The sequence below is a fragment of the Procambarus clarkii genome, chromosome 92 (assembly GCF_040958095.1).
Source record: "Procambarus clarkii isolate CNS0578487 chromosome 92, FALCON_Pclarkii_2.0, whole genome shotgun sequence".
Taxonomy (NCBI): Eukaryota; Metazoa; Arthropoda; class Malacostraca; order Decapoda; family Cambaridae; genus Procambarus; species Procambarus clarkii.
The window spans coordinates 16,119,745-16,137,670 of record NC_091241.1 but is presented as its reverse complement, the minus strand read 5'-3'; the positions used below and the strand labels follow the sequence as shown (position 1 = coordinate 16,137,670).

Genomic DNA, 17,926 nt, shown 5'->3' with positions numbered 1-17,926 from the left:
CTCGACTTACGATTGCTCCTACTTACGATAATTTCAAGTTACAATGTAAATTTCATAGAAAAAATGTGACTCGACATCCGATGGTGTCATCGACTTACGATATTTGTTGGTACACGTTCGGGTCGACCGAGCGCGTGGTTCCCGGTCACGCAGCTGACCTGCCTCAGTTTACTACAGTTGCCCGCTTAGTGACAATCGCGCCTATAAGAAATTTCGCTTTTGTGGTGATTTTTTTCCATTTTGAACATTAAAGTAATTATTATATATCACACCATGAGTCCCAGGAAAGTCAGTGGTAAGGTTCAACATATGAGATCCCATGTAAGGATGACCATAGAGCAGAAACAAGAGATCATTCGTAAATATGAAGATGGTGTGCGGGTTGTTGAACTTGCTAGGCAGTACAACAAATCTCAGTCAACGATATCTACCATACTGGCTAAGAAAAAGGACATTATGGGTGCTAAAGTGATGCATCATTACAGACAAATGTTAAAACGAAGGGAAAAACAAATGTCTCTTGACAAATTTGTAGTGAGACAAACAAGCACTGAACCACAACCAGGTCCTAGTGGTATTCAGGCAAAACATAGGAGAGAGAGTACCCCAGAGAAACCATCACTGCCTGATGTGATAATGGAAGGGAACTCCCCTTCCAAACAGTAACAACTCTCATCCTCCCCCCTCATCACCATTTTCCATATGCCATCAAGAGCCCTCTATAAAGGTAAGATAAACTTCGGTACTGTATTGTAGTTAGAAAAAACATTGTGTTCAGTATAAAATGTATTTGTATGTTAATATTTTGAAGAGTGGGGAACGGATTAATTCAATTTCCTTTATTTCTCGACTTACGATCCGTCTCTGGGAACGGATTAGCATCGTAAGTTGAGGCCCCATTGTATATCTTTCTGCGATGAGCCCCGTTAGCTTCCTGAAGCTAGTCGAGCTGATAAGTGCTATATTAGTTTGGGGTCCTCAGTCACAGGAGTCCTTTTGTCTACCCTGGACCACGAGCTAGAACCTGGTCCCCTGAGAGAGGCACAGGGAGCAATGGCTTACGAGCACTTTACATTTAAAGTATGTCATAATTCCCATCAAACGGAGGGCACCCAGGAAGATAGGTGAAACAAAACAGACCACAATGTAGTGAAAATGTGACCTACATCCAAAAAGAGCAATAGAACTCTCCCAGAAAAAACACTCATTCTACTAGCACTCCTGCTCGTTAGCGCTATTCCTGTTAGCCGGCTTAAGTGAGCCGCCAGCCTACCACTCCAGTTCAACTGATGTGCAAGTGGTCATATCAGTCATCTCTGGCCTCAAGTTCCTGTTCAGGATTTTTGCTCTATGTGGCTGTTCCAGCTGTGTGGGGTGTTGTGGCCAGGTGTCTTAGTGTACAGGAACAGCATGCACCTAGGGTGACCTTCCCAAGGTACTCCGTGAGTACTGGCCTTGTGTGTCAGGGTTATCTTCCCTGGGGTGTTTGGGAATCACTCCCCATTTGAGTATTTCGTTGTTTTTCGTTGTCTTCACCCTTGGGGTACTTCGGGGGTCTGGGGCTTTCCGTCTTACCCCGGGTAGTGTGTTATCGGCACTGCGGCCGGCACAGTTCTCTTTACTTCAACGCAGCGGCCGATGTTTCTTTCTGACTGCCAGTTTGTTTGTTGTGTATCTGTTTTTTATTTTATCTGGCATTTTTACCTTTTGTGGACAGAGGAGGTCTGCCTAATTTCTTCTTTGGTTTTGGCTAGCCTAGGTTGTGTTGTAGTCCTCCTTTGTTGCCCCCATGGATTCACAGCTGTAACTGGTGGGCAGCTTGCCTTCTGTCTGACAGGGTTCTACCAGCTTAGCTGGCCCCAGTGGCTGGGGCATCCTGTAGGGTTGATCCACCCTGTGGGCTCGGTGGTACCATGAATACGTCTTCTGAGTCCACTCTCGCTCTGTGCAAAGTTGAAGGTTGTTCGTTGCCCCTGCTTCAGCGTGACGATCATCTGTACTGCCTCTGTCATGCTGCCTGGTGGGTTGGTGACACGTATGATCTGGAATCTTGCAGGACTTGTTCCCTTCTTATACTTCAATTTACTCATTCTTTGTTGATCTCAGGGATCAGGCAGCAGCTGCATTACATGCTTGATTCTCCTTATTGCAATGGGCCAGGTTGGTTGCCCGGTTTGAGCCCTAGAGCTGCCCTGCTTCAGATTTAGGGACCCCCAGGGTTTGGGGGTGTTGGTCTCTTCGACCTTGGTTTCGTCCGTTCCCCTGCTTCTTTACCCAGTGGGTGTGGTTTGCCCTACTGCCCCCCCCCCCTCATGCTTCCATGTCCTAAATGTCTGAGGGTTTTGGAGTCGGGGCGGGGTTTAGCTCAGGATGAGGCTTGGGTGGCTTCGGGGACTGGCTCTTCCAATTAGGGTGCTGAGGTGATTGAGCCAGTTTTCTCGCTGAGGCTTCTGGGTTGACCCAGCTGACTCCTTTCTTGAAAGCTTTTTCCCTGGACTTCGCCTGTTTTTCAGGGGTGGTGGGGCTCTGATGCCCCACCACCCCTGAAAAACCCCACCACCCCACTGGGGCTCAGAACCCTCAGATGAGGGCTCTGCCCCGGGGCCTGTGTCGGGGATTCCCGGTGCTCGGGGGGAGTCCGCTTGGGCTCCTTTAGCCCTGCTTGGGCCCTTGTGCCTTCTGGACAGAGGTTATTGCTGCAGGGAAAGGAATTTTCGTACCCTCCTTCCCTTTATGAATTTGAGTTAGGTGTGGCTTCCCCTCCCCCCCCCCCCTCCCAGGTTTGTTTCAGGGTGTCTTTGGGTTCCTCTGATTTGTCCTTTCGGAGGTTTCCGTCCTCTTGGATTTTCCCTGGGGAGGTTCTGGAGGCTCTAGATGGGTACCACCTGTGAGACCCATTTTATGCCTCTGTGATGGATCCGGCTTCGTTTGAGTTAGGTTCTTTTTCCCTGTACTGTATTGGGTACGTTTTGGATGCTTGGTTGGTTAGGCCGGGGGTGCATCACGTGTTGTGTCCGATGGCAGCGTTACATCGCTCCCTGCAGGCCACTAGTTCTGTGACAATGGACACGCTTTGGTTGGATCCAGTTCCCTGGTTCACTGTTCCAGGGCTCATGTGTCTCGGGTTGTCTGCAGTATCATTAAAGCTAGCCAGCCTGTGGTCTACCATCGTGCCCATGATGTGAGGAAGTATGCTGCTCTTGCAGCTGTCTTTGACAATATGTCTTGGGTCGACATTTGGACACAGGGGTTTTGGAGATTGAACAGAGTCCTGGCCGCCAGGTATCTCGTGAACGTCCCAGGCCCTCTGCGGCCTTGTGTTGCATTGGGGAGACTGTAACAGCCGTCGGTCTTTTTTTTTTTTTTGCATTGAGACCTGTGGTGCTGCCTCCTTTCAGGTAAGTCCCTCTTTTCTGTGGGGAGCCCTGGAGGCTCCCTGGAGCTTATCGGGCTAATGTATGTTATGTTAGACTGGGACATTAGCTAAGGAGTTCAGACCTACCAGGGACCAGTGCCAGAACCTGGCCCCTTCAGAGAGGTTTCAGGGAGCAATGGCCCTGGAAAACCCCATATGGTTGGGGGTTTTCCTTATCTGCCATCGACCGGGGTTAGGCACCCAGAAAGGTAGGCGTAACAAAACAAACCCCACATGGTAAGAAACTACAACAAAAACCAAACAGAGAGGTAGAAAACTCCCTACAATCCCAAGGAAACTAGCAAACAAGCAAACATCACACTTTACTGCCGCGCCGATCGTCCGCGCAGCCCTCCCCACCCCGGGAGGGGGAGGGGGGAGCCCCGGACCTACCGCGCCGGCTGCCAAGCTCCAGTTCGTTCGCTAATGTCAACCGGGATTGACGCTTCTCTGGCTTCAGTTTCCTAGGCGGTGTTTGCCTTGTGTGGCGTTCACTGCCGTGTGTTGTGTTGTGCGCCAGGGCGGCGTTGCGGTTTGTTTACATGCGTCTGGATGTGCGAGCGAGTGTCTCTGGTGAGTTTTCAATTTTTTTTCAGGGTTTTTGTTCTCCTGTTGTCGTTTCTTTGTTTTTCTGGTGTTTTCTTGCCGTTGCCTGTTCCTCTGGGAACGTTTGGGTGTTGATTTTGGGTCTGAGCCTATGGGTTTAGGCTCAGTGCCCCTGGCTGGTATGCTTGCTCCCACACCTTGCCCCTCGGTTTTCGGTCTGTTGGGCCCGCTTTCCCAGGGGGTTCTGCTGGGGGCTGTGCTTTGCCTTTCAGTGGCGTTCTCCGCCGGCAAATGTGGTGGTTTGGGCTCCCCCTGGTTCGATTCTGGGTTCCTTTGGGTTCCTTGGTTTCGTTCTGGAGGTTCTTCCTCTTGGGCCCCCCTTTTGTGGGTTCAGGGGACTTTGTTTCCTCGTGTGACCCGGTACTGCCTTTTGGGGTTCCGGGGTCTTCCTGGCTTGCAGACTGATCTTTTTGGGTCTTGGCACATGTTGTGGTTGTGTTGGGACTTTGCGGTTTTGCTGTCGAGGTGGACCTTTTGATGCAGTTTTGTGCCTTCTTTGCCTGGCCGGCGTAGTGCTCTTTGCCACTAGTCGGCGGCTTGTGCTTTTACAATATATGTCCTCACCTAGTTGTGCTTGTGGGGGTTGAGCTCTGGCTCCTTGGTCCCGCCTCTCAACCGTCTATCAACAGGTACTCACCTAGTTGTACTCACCTAGTTGTGTTTGCGGGGGTTGAGCTCTGGCTCTTTGGTCTCGCCTCTCAACCGTCAATCAACAGGTGTACAGATTCCTGAGCCTATCGGGCTCTGTCATATCTACACTTGAAACTGTGTATGGAGTCAGCCTCCACCACATCACCCCCTAATGCATTCCATTTGTCAACCACTCTGACACTAAAAAAGTTCTTTCTAATATCTCTGTGGCTCATTTGGGCACTCAGTTTCCACCTGTGTCCCCTTGTGCGTGTTCCCCTTGTGTTAAATAGACTGTCTTTATCTACCCTATCAATCCCCTTCAGAATCTTGAATGTGGTGATCATGTCCCCCCTAACTCTTCTGTCTTCCAGCGAAGTGAGGTTCAATTCCCGTAGTCTCTCCTCGTAGCTCATACCTCTCAGCTCGGGTACTAGTCTGGTGGCAAACCTTTGAACCTTTTCCAGTTTAGTCTTATCCTTGACTAGATATGGACTCCATGCTGGGGCTGCATACTCCAGGATTGGCCTGACATATGTGGTATACAAAGTTCTGAATGATTCTTTACACAAGTTTCTGAATGCCGTTCGTATGTTGGCCAGCCTGGCATATGCCGCTGATGTTATCCGCTTGATATGTGCTGCAGGAGACAGGTCTGGCGTGATATCAACCCCAAGTCTTTTTCCTTCTCTGACTCCTGAAGAATTTCCTCTCCCAGATGATACCTTGTATCTGGCCTCCTGCTCCCTACACCTATCTTCATTACATTACATTTGGTTGGGTTAAACTCTAACAACCATTTGTTCGACCATTCCTTCAGCTTGTCTAGGTCTTCTTGAAGCCTCAAACAGTCCTCTTCTGTTTTAATCCTTCTCATAATTTTAGCATCGTCCGTAAACATTGAGAGAAATGAATCGATACCCTCCGGGAGATCATTTACATATATCAGAAACAAGATAGGACCGAGTACAGAGCCCTGTGGGACTCCACTGGTGACTTCACGCCAATCGGAGGTCTCACCCCTCACCGTAACTCTCTGCTTCCTATTGCTTAGATACTCCCTTATCCACTGGAGCACCTTACCAGCTACACCTGCCTGTCTCTCCAGCTTATGTACCAGCCTCTTATGCGGTACTGTGTCAAAGGCTTTTCGACAATCCAAGAAAATGCAGTCCGCCCAGCCCTCTCTTTCTTACTTAATCTGTGTCACCTGATCGTAGAATTCTATCAAGGTGTATAGGTTCCTGTGCCTCTTGGGCTCTATCATGTCTACATGTGACATTGTATGGGGGTCAGCCTCGTTACTTGTGTGTGGAGTCACCACATTACTTCCTAGTGCTTTCCCGTTACCATTCTGACACTAAAAAAAAAAAAAAAAAAAAAAAAAAAAAATTCTATCTGTGGCTCTTTTGGGTACTCAGTTTCCACCTGTGTCCCCTAGTGCGTGTGCCCCTTGTGTTACATAGCCTGTCCTTATCAACCCTGTCGATTCCCTTGGGTATCTTGAATGTGGTGATCAGGTCTCCCCTCACTTCATCTTCCAGCGGAGTGTGGTTTAATTCCCGTAGTCTCTCCTCATGACTTAGGTAGTGTACTTTTTCTTTCGGAAGGGGTTCTGTTCCCTTCTCTGTTGACTGGGCGCTGGGGGAGCAGCTTGCTCTGTTGCCTCTCGCTTGGTCCCGCTGTTGGTGGGCGCTTTGGGTTGTCTTCCGGCCTCTGCTGGCATCGGAGGACGGCTTCTCCCCCTTGGGGAGGTTCAGAGCTGGCGGGGTGGGCTTCTTCCCCTGCGCTTCGTCATTTCCTCTTCGTGGGTGCGTGGGGCGTGGTCGATCCGCCCCATCCTTCTGGGCTTCCCGTCTGCTCTTTGCAGTCATGAGCTTTTCCCGTCTGCAGTTCTTCTGGACTTCTTCAGTCTGCGCCCTGGATCCTCTGCCCTCCTCGGAGGACTGTTGTCTCCTGTTCGGATTCTGTTAAGGCCGGGTGCATGGATGGTGGCCCTGGACCTCCAGGTCACTTCTTGGCACGTTCCTCTCCAGTTTTTCTGGGGCTAGCACGGTTGGTGGTGGGGCTTCAGGTTTGCTGTTTTTCTTGCCTTCCCTATTTTGTAATGGGCACTTCGTATACTCTTTGCATCTTTACCGGATCTTAGTGCCCTGTCTGAGTCTGAGATTCGGTGTCTGGCCTACCTCGACGACTGGCTGGTGTGGGCTCCCAGTCAGTCCGCTTGTCTGCTCGCCAGGGGGATGGTTCTTTCCAGATCGCCGGGTTTGGTTTCCTGGTGATCTGGAGGTTTTTCCATCTGTTTCCGTCCCGGGTTCGGACCTGGGCCTTGTTTAAGGCTCTTGGGCCCCTCATTGTCTTCCCTCCAGAAGTGTTACTGCGGCTGTGGTCCAGCCTTTGGCTGTTCAGGAGGGGGTCCCGGGTTGCTCAGCGGCTGCTTGGGCGGTTGTGCGGGAGTCTGCACTTCGGCGTGCTTGTCTGCCCGCGGAGTCGGGTTTGGCTACGGCGTCGGTTGGTTCCTGCGGAGACTCCCCTTCCGCCTCTTGCATTCCTTGGGTTCCTCCGGGGATCTTGTGTTGGTGCTGCGTCACCAGCTTCCTCTTTGGGGTTTTCGGGGTTCCGTGCCTTGGCACCTCCCCGAGCCTTCGCTCGATGTGTTCACGGACGGGTCGTCTCTCGGCTGGGGCTTTGTGACCAGTGCTCACCAGGTCGGCCGAGGTTGATGGAGTCTGTCCGTCGGGCTCACAGCCCGGTTCGGGTGTTCATGGCTGTCTGGTTTGCGCTTCGGAGGGTTTGGGTCACTAGGTACTCAACCATTCAGCTCTGTTTGGACTGTTCTCTGGTGGTTCTTGCCGGAACCACAGGGGTTTGGCTAACCGTGTGGTTCGTGTCCGGGGTGTGTCCTGCGTCCTGGCGGACAGCTGTCTCGGTTCATTCCTTTTCGTGGGTTGGCCAGTCGTCGCCGATTTGTTTTGTTGGCTCTTTCGGGCATATGGACTCCTGGCCATGGACGTCTTCGGGTCAGCGTGGTCTAGGCGTCGCCCATTTTGTGGCACCCTTCCCACCTGCGAGGACTTCACGGTGGAGGCTTTCGGCAGGACTGGTCGAGGTGGGGGGTACCTGTTCCTCTTCTCCCGGTCCAGCTGTTGCTTCGGGTTCTGGCTCGGTTGCAGTCCATCCCACGAGAACAGTCCTTATGGTTCCTTGGTGGCCGGCCCGTCCTTCTTTTCAGACGCTGCTTGATAGGTGTCCGTACCCGGGGCGTTTTTCCTGAGGCTTCGCCTCTTTCAGCAGGCCGAATCGGTCCTGTCCGTGACTGGTTCGGCCTTCTCCTTGGCTCTTCGCGTCTGGTATTTTGATGCGGGTATCACCATCTCTATGGTGTTCAGGTGGCTTTGTTGACGGTGTCCCACCTGCGAGCTTCGTCTTGGAGACAGTATGACGTTTCTTACGTTTTCTCGTGTTTTGTTTCCCCTCCGGCCTGCTCATGCGTCGCCTGAGCTATACTGGTCCTTGTTCAGGGTGCCTTCTTATCTTCCCCTCAGTTTGTGGTAGCCCCTTCGGTTCAGTTTCCTCCTCTTTGGTACTGGTGGTAGCTTTATAGGTGTGCAGCCTTTCTCTGTCCTGGCGCCGGTCGTGACGGCTGCTTTCCGGAGGGGTTCTTGGGGTATTGGTACTTGATTGGTTTGGCCGGGGGGTGCGTCCTGTGTTGTCGGGTTGTGCTTTTTGCTGTTGCCGGCGTACCGTGTCTGGGGATGCGCTGTGGTTGATCCGGTTCCTTCGTTCCCTGTTTTCAGGGCTCGGGTCTCCCAGGTCGTCCGCAGTGTTTTCCTTCTTCCAGCCTGCGGTCTGTCTTTGCGCCCGTGCTGTTCAGACGTTTGCAGCTTTTGCTGCTGTGTTGGTGACGTCTCGGGCTTATTTCGGGCGCAGGGATTTGAGGGTCGCACAGGTTTTTGGCCGCCCATCCATGTGTGCGTCTGTTCTTGGGCGTTCTTGTTGCCTTGGGTCGCAGGTTTGCGACCGGTTGTCTTGGCTTTGCGTTGCAGAGTTTGTGGCGGCCGCCTCCCGGGTTAGCCCTTTCTTTTCCTTCTCTTTGGGTATGAAGCTCCAGGGAGCCGTAGGGGCTCCCCACAGAAAACCAGCGTTGAATGTAATGAAACGCCATTTTCTGGGTGAGCCCCGGAGGCTCCCTGGAAACCCTCCCTCCCACCGGTCGGCGGTTTTTTCGCGTTGGTTGAAGCTTAGCTTCCGAACTGGAGCTTGGCAGCCGGCGCGGTAGGTCCGGGGCTCCCCCCTCCCCCTCCCGGGGTGGGGAGGGCTGCGCGGACGATCGGCGCGGCAGTAAAGTGTGATGTTTGCTTGTTTGCTAGTTTCCTTGGGATTGTAGGGAGTTTTCTACCTCTCTGTTTGGTTTTTGTTGTAGTTTCTTACCATGTGGGGTTTGTTTTGTTACGCCTACCTTTCTGGGTGCCTAACCCCGGTCGATGGCAGATAAGGAAAACCCCCAACCATATGGGGTTTTCCAGGGCCATTGCTCCCTGAAACCTCTCTGAAGGGGCCAGGTTCTGGCGCTGGTCCCTGGTAGGTCTGAACTCCTTAGCTAATGTCCCGGTCTAACATAACATACATTAGCCCGATAAGCTCCAGGGAGCCTCTGGGGCTCACCCAGAAAATGGCGTTTCATTACATTCAACGCTGGTTTTTTACTTATCTATGGGTAGTTACTTCAGGTAGCCAACGGGGCTCACCACAGAAAATCAGTGTTTATTTAATGAAATGCCATTTTCTGGGCGAGCCCCGGAGGCTCCCTGACACCCTCCCTCCCTCCGTCTGGTTAGCGGTTGTCATCATTCTACAAATTGAGGTGATGAACTGCCTGCTCACCTGAGGCAACTCCCCTTCATCCCCCTTCGGAGATAGGGGGGGGGGGCATAGCGTTAACGAGCGGGAGTGCTAGTTGGATGAAGTGTTGCTTGTTTGTTTTCTTTGACCTCTTTTGCTCTTTTCAGGCACAGGTCGCAATTTTCACCAGATTGTGGTATATTTTGATTTGCCTACTTTTCTGGATCCTTCCCCGGTCGATGGCATTATGACATACAGTACTTTAAATGTAAAGTGTTCATAGCCCATTGCTCCCTGCACCCCTCTGAGGAAGGGGGGGGGGGGGCAAGGTTCTGGCTCGTGGTTCCCGGTAGGCATAAGAACTCCTGTGCCCAAAACTAATATAGCAGATATTAGTTCGGATAGCCTCAGAAAGCCTCCAGGGCTTGCCCAGAAAATGGAGTTTCATTACATTCAGTGCTTTTCTGGGGGAGCCCCTTCGGCTCCTCGGAGCTTACTAGGCTGATATACTAATGTCAGACTTTGGCATCAGTCATGTGTATGGAGTTCTGTGGGTCTACCGAGGACTACGAACCAGAACCTGGCCCCCCAAAGATGCATGGGAAGCAATGGCCTCTAGAAACCCCTGTGTAGTTGGAAGCATTCTATGTCTGCCATCGACAGGGTCAGGCACTCACAAAGATAAGCATCCCAAAACAAACCCTTATTCTGGTGAAAATATTGCTACCAAAAGCCGAACAAGTGGATAGAACTTCCCTAAAAGAAACGAGCAAACGAGCATGACGTCACATGTCACCACTCCGCTGTCTCCTCTCCCCCCTTCCCCCCCCCTTACCCGGGAGGGGGAAGGGGGAGCCCCAGACCCCTCGCACCGGCTATCCACCCTTCAGTTCTCATGCTGTTGCTAGAGGCGGAGATCGTGTGCTTGGCTCCAGCGTTTCCAGCACTGTGCTTTGAGTGTGGTGGCTGTCTTCCAGGGGTGTAAGAGCCGGGAGTTATTCTACAGTACTCGGGCTGCATGCGCCTAGGATTATCGTCCTTAGGTGCCCTGTAAATATTGCCCTTAGAGCTTGGGGCTACCTCCACAAGTTCCATGGGGTCTGCCTCTGCTAGACCTTATTACTGCTCGGTTTTTGGCTGCCCTTTGGATGCTTAGGGGTTTTGTCTTCCTGGTTTACCTTAGGATAAGAGACAGCTTGCACTGGTGGGGCACAGGGTGCTGCGCAGCTTGTTTTCACCACTTACAGCGACCAGCTCTGTTCCTTGGGGTACGTTGTCCTCTTGCGGGGTATTGTTTTTCTTTTTGTTTTTTGCCTTGTAGGGGGTCTGCCTTGCTTCCCCCTTTTTTGTGCCTGACCTGTGCACGGTTCTCTAATGGTGGTGACCCTGTTACGTCCCCGTGAGTGTATATGTCCCTGGGGTTCAGCTTTAGACAGTTGTTTGGTAGTTTTGGGTGCCAGTTAGTAGTACCCTGCCTGGGATCACCTAGGCGTGAGTTTCCATTAATCACTCAGGACCCTGGGAATCCCCTAGGGGACGCGTGGGTCCGATGGATGTGTTCCTGGAGTCCCCCCCTCGCTTCGGGCGAGTTCGAGGGTTGCTCGGTCCCCTTGATTCAGGGTGACCCTCACAGTTTTTGTCTCCATCATGTTGCCTGTTGGGTCTGTGACAACTTCCACCCGGAAACGTTTGCTCGTTTCTTTTAAGGAAGTTCTATCCAGTTGTTTGGCTTTTGGTAGCAATATTTTCACCAGAATAGGGGTTTGTTTTGGGAAGCTTACCTTTGTGGGTGCCTGACCCGGTCAATGGCAGACATAGAATGCTTTTAACCACACGGGGGTTTCTATAGGCCATTGCTTCCCATGCCTCTCCGAGGGGGCCAGGTTCTGGCTCGTAGTCCCTGGTAGGCTCACAGAACTCCATACACTTGACTGAGGCCAAAGTCTGACATTAGCATATCAGCCTAGTAAGCTACAGGGAGCCTCCGGGTATCACCCAGCAAATGGCATTTCATTACATTCAACGCTGGGTTTTTTAATAGCAATAATATATCTATCTGATGTGATCTTGGTTTTTAGAACGTATTGAAGAACTGCGTGTATTAGAGGCAGAAGAGCGTGCAACATACAACCAGCTGAGGCAAGAAATTCAGCAAATTGATTCTGGACTCTTAGACCAACAGCTTGATACATTATGGGAACAATTGGTGAAGTAAGTATAATTTTAATTGTTTTTGCCAGACAATATTATACTGCACCTTTGCCTGGCTGTGTGTACTTGCATTAATTTGAATGCTACTGCAGTGGAATGTAAAATGTTCTCAATTTAAAAACCAAATGTGGATTTTAATTCATAATAATTTTTCCCAGTTTGCTGTATATATCCTTATTAGCTTAGTGCTTAATTATTTTCTGCTGTGTTTTACCAGCTTTGATGGCATTTTCCTAACTAAAATGAAAGAAAACACTTGAAGTTAGAATAGAAAAACTGTATAATTAAAAATGTGGAGTAAAGTATATTATAATCTCTAGAGAACGTATCACTATGACCACAGTGCTTACAGTTCTAGTATTTATTGCTCTTAGAGAGTACGCTTCAAGTGGTAAGGTAGTGTACACTAGCAAGTGGTAAGGTAGTGTATACTGGCAAGTGGTAAGGTAGGGTACACTGGCAAGTGGTAAGGTAGTGTACACTGGCAAGTGGTAAGGCAGGGTACACTGGTAAGTGGTAAGGCAGGGTACACTGGTAAGTGGTAAGGTAGGGTACACTGGCAAGTGGTAAGGTAGTGTACACTGGCAAGTGGTAAGGTAGGGTACACTGGCAAGTGGTAAGGCAGGGTACACTGGCAAGTGGTAAGGCAGTGTACACTGGCAAGTGGTAAGGCAGGGTACACTGGTAAGTGGTAAGGCAGTGTACACTGGCAAGTGGTAAGGCAGTGTACACTGGCAAGTGGTAAGGTAGGGTACACTGGTAAGTGGTAAGGTAGTGTACACTGGCAAGTGGTAAGGCAGGGTACACTGGCAAGTGGTAAGGCAGGGTACACTGGCAAGTGGTAAGGTAGGGTACACTGGTAAGTGGTAAGGTAGTGTACACTGGCAAGTGGTAAGGCAGTGTACACTGGCAAGTGGTAAGGCAGGGTACACTGGCAAGTGGTAAGGCAGGGTACACTGGCAAGTGGTAAGGTAGTGTACACTGGTAAGTGGTAAGGTAGTGTACACTGGCAAGTGGTAAGGTAGGGTACACTGGCAAGTGGTAAGGCAGGGTACACTGGCAAGTGGTAAGGCAGTGTACACTGGCAAGTGGTAAGGTAGTGTACACTGGTAAGTGGTAAGGTAGGGTACACTGGCAAGTGGTAAGGTAGGGTACACTGGTAAGTGGTAAGGCAGTGTACACTGGCAAGTGGTAAGGCAGTGTACACTGGCAAGTGGTAAGGTAGGGTACACTGGTAAGTGGTAAGGTAGGGTACACTGGTAAGTGGTAAGGTAGGGTACACTGGCAAGTGGTAAGGTAGTGTACACTGGCAAGTGGTAAGGTAGGGTACACTGGCAAGTGGTAAGGTAGGGTACACTGGCAAGTGGTAAGGTAGTGTACACTGGCAAGTGGTAAGGTAGGGTACACTGGTAAGTGGTAAGGTAGGGTACACTGGCAAGTGGTAAGGTAGTGTACACTGGTAAGTGGTAAGGTAGGGTACACTGGCAAGTGGTAAGGTAGAGTACACTGGCAAGTGGTAAGGTAGTGTACACTGGCAAGTGGTAAGGTAGGGTACACTGGCAAGTGGTAAGGTAGGGTACACTGGCAAGTGGTAAGGCAGTGTACACTGGTAAGTGGTAAGGTAGTGTACACTGGCAAGTGGTAAGGCAGGGTACACTGCCTTACAGTTTTAGTAAGATGAAAGAAATGCTGTGGGGGAAGGTGAAGCACCAGACCCCCCTCGCTGGCGATCCACACTCCAGTTCTTCGGCTGGTGTGAAGCACAATGGTTGAGTGGCTCCAGCTCCAGACTCTTGTGTTGTTCTGTGCTTTAGCTCAGTACTGCTCTTACGGTGGCGTGTGAGCTGGAAGTAATATTCTTAGGTACTCGGGTTGCATGCGCTTAGGGTTCCCTTCCCTAAGAGCCCTGTAAGTACCGCCTTCGGGCTTGGGGTTCTCTTCCACAAGTCACCTTGGATCTACCTCTGTTGGTCATTTGCTGCTTGGCAATTGACCGCCTCGAGTGTTTTGGGGGGTTTCCGCTCTTGTTTACCTTGGGGTAAGTGGTAGTTTCTGAATGGAGCCCTTACGGCTCCCTGGAGCTTATCGGGCTAATATAATTTATATTTAACAGGGACATTAGTTATGGTGTTTAGACCTACCAGAGACCATAAGCCAGAACCTGGCCCCTTCAGAGAGGTTTCAGGGAGCAATGGCCCTGGAAAATCCCCCCCTCTGGTTGGGGAGGTTAGGTACCCAGAAAGGTAGACATAACAAAACAAACCCCACATGGTAAGAAACTAACAACAAAAACCGAACAGAGAGGTAGAGCTTCAATCCCATGGAAACAAGTAAACAAGCAAACGTAACACACTACTGCTGCGCCGCTCATCTGCGTAGCCCTTCCCTCCCCGAGAGGGGGAGGGGGGCCCCAGACCTCACCGCCCCAGCTGCATAGCACTCCAGTTCGTAAGCTAATGTCAACAGGAACAGACGCTTCTCTGGCCTCAGTTTCCTAGGCGGTGTTTGCCTCCCTGGCGCTCACTGCTGTGTTTTTGTGTTGTGTAGTGGCCATGTGTTCCTCATCAGTACCGGGGCTGCATGCGCTTAGGGGTTTCCTTCCCTAAGCGGCCAGTGAGTACTGCCCCTGCGTGTCAGGGGTTTTTTTCCCTGGGGCATTCGGGACCCCATTCCTGTAGGGGTTCTTGGTACTTGGCATTTGCCTCGCCCTTGGGGCTAGCAGGGGCTTCGGGCCCTTGTTTGACCTTTGGTAGGGACTGGAATCATGCTGGTTGGGGCATATAGGTGTTGCGCGACGTGTTACCTTCGCGGCGACCGTTTCCTGTTGCCTCTGGGGATGGTGTACGTTTGTGGGGTTTTCTTTTTTTTTTATTTTCATTGATTGGTGGCCCTCTGCTAGGCCCCCCATGATTATACACATTGCAGGGGTTTTTAGTGTTAGCATTTACCCCCCTTGTTAGATTTGGGTGTTAACCGGTTAGCGACACCTTGCCCAGACTTCCCGTAGTCATCACCCTATGGGCCCTGGAAAACCCTGTCGGGGCTCGGTGGACCAGTGGATATGTCTTCCGGGTTCCAACTTATCTTGTGCGGGTTCATTGGTTGCTGTGCCCTTGTCTCAGGGTTACAGTCGCCTCTTTTACCTCCATCATGCTGCCTGTTGGGTCACTGACACCTTGACCCTGGAGTATTGCAAGATGTGTTCTCTGCTTGTTTTCCAGTACTCTTCTGTTGTACTTACTGTTAAGAGTACCGGCAGCATCCGCGTTGCAAGCTTGGTTTAGGTTGCTGCAACGTGCTAGGTTGGTTTCCCACCTGGATGCCCCGAGGTTGCCCCGTTTTTGTTAGGTGTTGTTCGCCCCTTTCCCCTTCCTGTTCCCGGCTCCTGGCCCTGTGGAAACCCTGTGGGTTTCGGGGTTGGGGCGGGGTTTAGTTGCTGCCAAGACTCGGGCGGCTTTGGGGGCTGCCCCATTCGGGTTGGGGACGCATGTTTTCGAGCCTGTTCCTGCTACCAAGGCTTCTGGGTCTTACTGGCAGCTCTTTCTTTGCTGCCTTTCCCCTGGACTCTTCCTTTTCTTTAAGAGCAGAGGGTGTGGAGGACAGCTCTGCCCCGGGGCCTCTGTTGCAGGTTCCCTGGGCTGTGGGGGATGCCCGCTAGCAGTTCTGGGGTTGTTTGCCCCTGCTGGGTTTTCTGCTTCTGGGAGGGGTTTTTTCGCCCTCTCGTCTGCTTACTTCCCAAATTTGCTGGTGTGTTTTCGGATCTCTTGCGTCGGTCACGGCTCCTTTGTTCTGGTGGCCATTTTCTTTCTGCGGGTTGCTTCCCCGCCTGACCACCGGGGAGGTTTGTCTCAGTTTCTGTGCCTTGGGCGTGGACTGTCTCTACTGGTGGTGTGCGAGCCAGGAGTAATATTCTTCAGTACTCAGACTACTTGTGCCTAGGGCCATCTTCCCCAGGTGCCCTGTAAGTACTACCCTTGGGGCCACCTTCCACAAGTCACCTCGGGATCTACCCCCGCTGTGTCTTTTACAGCTCGTACTTGGCTGCCCTTGGAGTCAACTTGGATCTTTGTTGCTTGTGTTTTCCTCTGGGTAGTGGGGTAGTTTTCATCACTGGTAGGGGGTGCGAGGTACTGCACAGCTAGTTATCACCTCTTACAGTGGCCGGCTCTGTACCACCTGGGAACGCTGTCCTCTTGCGAGGTTTTGCTTTTGTTTTAGTGTTTCTGCTTGGTGAGGGGGGTTTGCCTTGGTGGTTGCCCCTTCTGTGTTGGGGTGTATATATCTCTCATTATATCATTACATCTCATTACATTACATATCTCTCATTACATCTCTGTTTTTGTGTGGTTGGTGGTACCCTCTTGCTAGGCCCCTGTGAGTGGACACATCCCAGAGTTCAGCTATTAGCAGATTGTTTGGTAGTCTTGGGCGCCGGTTTGCAGTACCCTGCCTGGGCTTCCCTTAGCGTGTTAATAAGACTAAGGGCCATGGGAAACACCGCGGGGGCTTCATGGTCCGATGGATGTGATCCTGGAGTTCCCTCTTGCTTCGTGGGAGTTGGAAGGTTGCTCTGTCCCCTTGTCTCTGGGGGACAATCACCAGTTGTGTCTCCGCCATGCTGCCTGTTGGGTCGTTGATTCTTTTGACCCGGAGTCGTGTGACGTTTATTGCCTGTACGTGCTTCAGTTCACCCAAGCTACTGATCATGATATGAGAGTGCAGGTAGCAGCTGTGTTGCATGCTTGGTTTAGGTTGCTGCAATGAGCTAAGTTAGTTGCTTCCCCGTATGCCCCGAGACTTCTCTGTTTTGGTTTTAGGGACCCGGACTTAAGGGTTGGATTTGCTTCCGCTCTGGTTCCATCCTCCCCCTCCCCTTGTCCTTCCCCTTCTGTTGCCCAACCGGTTCATCCCCCCTTGCTTCCGTCTCCAAAGCATCTGAGGGTTTTGGAGTCAGGGCAGGGTTTAGTTGTGGTTGAGACTTGGACAATCTTGTGGAAGTCCCCTTCCGGGGTGGCGGCAGAGGCATTCGAGTCTGGTCTTCCTGCTGGAGCTTCTGGTTCTGACCAGTGGGACCCCCTTCGTTCATAGTTTTTCGCCTGCTCCTACCTTTTCTTTAGAGGTGGGGGGTGTGGAGGATGGCTCAGCCCCAGATCCTTGCCTCATCGTCGATAAATCCTCCCATCCTCAATGAATCCCCCATTCTTGGCTTGGCTCGGCTCAGTGGGGGAGGGGTTGACTTTGGTTGACCCCACCACCCCTGACGTCAACGTCAGGGGTGGTGGGGTCCGTTCTTCTGTCGGGCCCAGGGCACAGTGTGGGAGTACGCAGTGGTGTGGTTTTCGCTTGAGTTCGGGTTGCCGGTGAATTGACGTTCCAGCTCCATTTGGACTGCTCCCCGGTGGTTCATAGCCTGAACCGAGGTTGTTCAATGCGGTCCTTGGCTCTTTGGGGCTGGTCGCTTCAAGTGACTCGTCCGCTGAGTTCTCGGGGTTTGACTCTCCTAGCCGTTCACTTTCGGGGGGTGTCCAATATGCTAGCAGACAGCCTATCCCAGTTCATTCCCATGCCCACGGAATGGATGGTCGACGCCAACTCATTCAGTTGGCTCTGCCAGTCGTTTGGGCACCCGGAGTTGGACCTCTTCGCGTCGGCGTGGTCAAGCGTCTTTCGGTATTTTTGGAGTCCATTCCCGACTGCAAGGCCATCGGGATTGATGCCTTCAGGCAGGACTGGTTGAGGTGAGGGTTCCTCTACCGCTTTCCCCCGGTTCAGCTGTTGCTCCAGGTCCTAACTCACTTGGAGACTTTCAACAGGTGAGTAGTCCTTTTGGTCCCATGCTGCCAGCCTTGTTTTCAGGCGCTGCTTGCTTGGTATCCAAATCCAGAGGTTTTCCTTCAGCTCCGCCTCTTTCAGCAGATCAGTCTGGTCCGTTACGAGACTGGTTTAATCTTCTTGAGTCTTTGCTTTTAGTTTTTTTAACTCGAGTCTATCACCATCTGTATGGTGATCAGGTGGCTTCATTGATGGTGTCCCACTTGCGGGCTTCGTCTCATCGGCAATATGAAGTTTCCTGGCAGTCCTTATGTTTCACTGTCTCTCTTCGTCGGTATACTTCACTTTCTGTTAAGGTTGTTTTATCCTTTCTCTCGTAGTTGTTTTAGGACCGTCATCTTATGCTGAATGCTGTTGCCTCATATCGTGTGGGATTGGCAGAATTGCTGC

The 17,926-nt window shown here is 51.5% G+C and overlaps 1 protein-coding gene across 3 annotated transcripts in view; it reads left to right on the top strand.

Annotated features, from left to right (window-relative positions):
- LOC123774997 (bromodomain-containing protein 8) overlaps positions 1 to 17,926 on the top strand; it is a 341,469-nt gene that overhangs the window by 77,856 nt on the left and 245,687 nt on the right. For all 3 annotated transcript variants that reach the window (XM_045769702.2, XM_045769701.2, XM_045769703.2), the window contains exon 4: positions 11,572 to 11,704. In XM_045769702.2, coding sequence (XP_045625658.1) covers positions 11,572 to 11,704 — 133 coding nt within the window. The remainder of the gene's footprint in view (positions 1 to 11,571; positions 11,705 to 17,926) is intronic.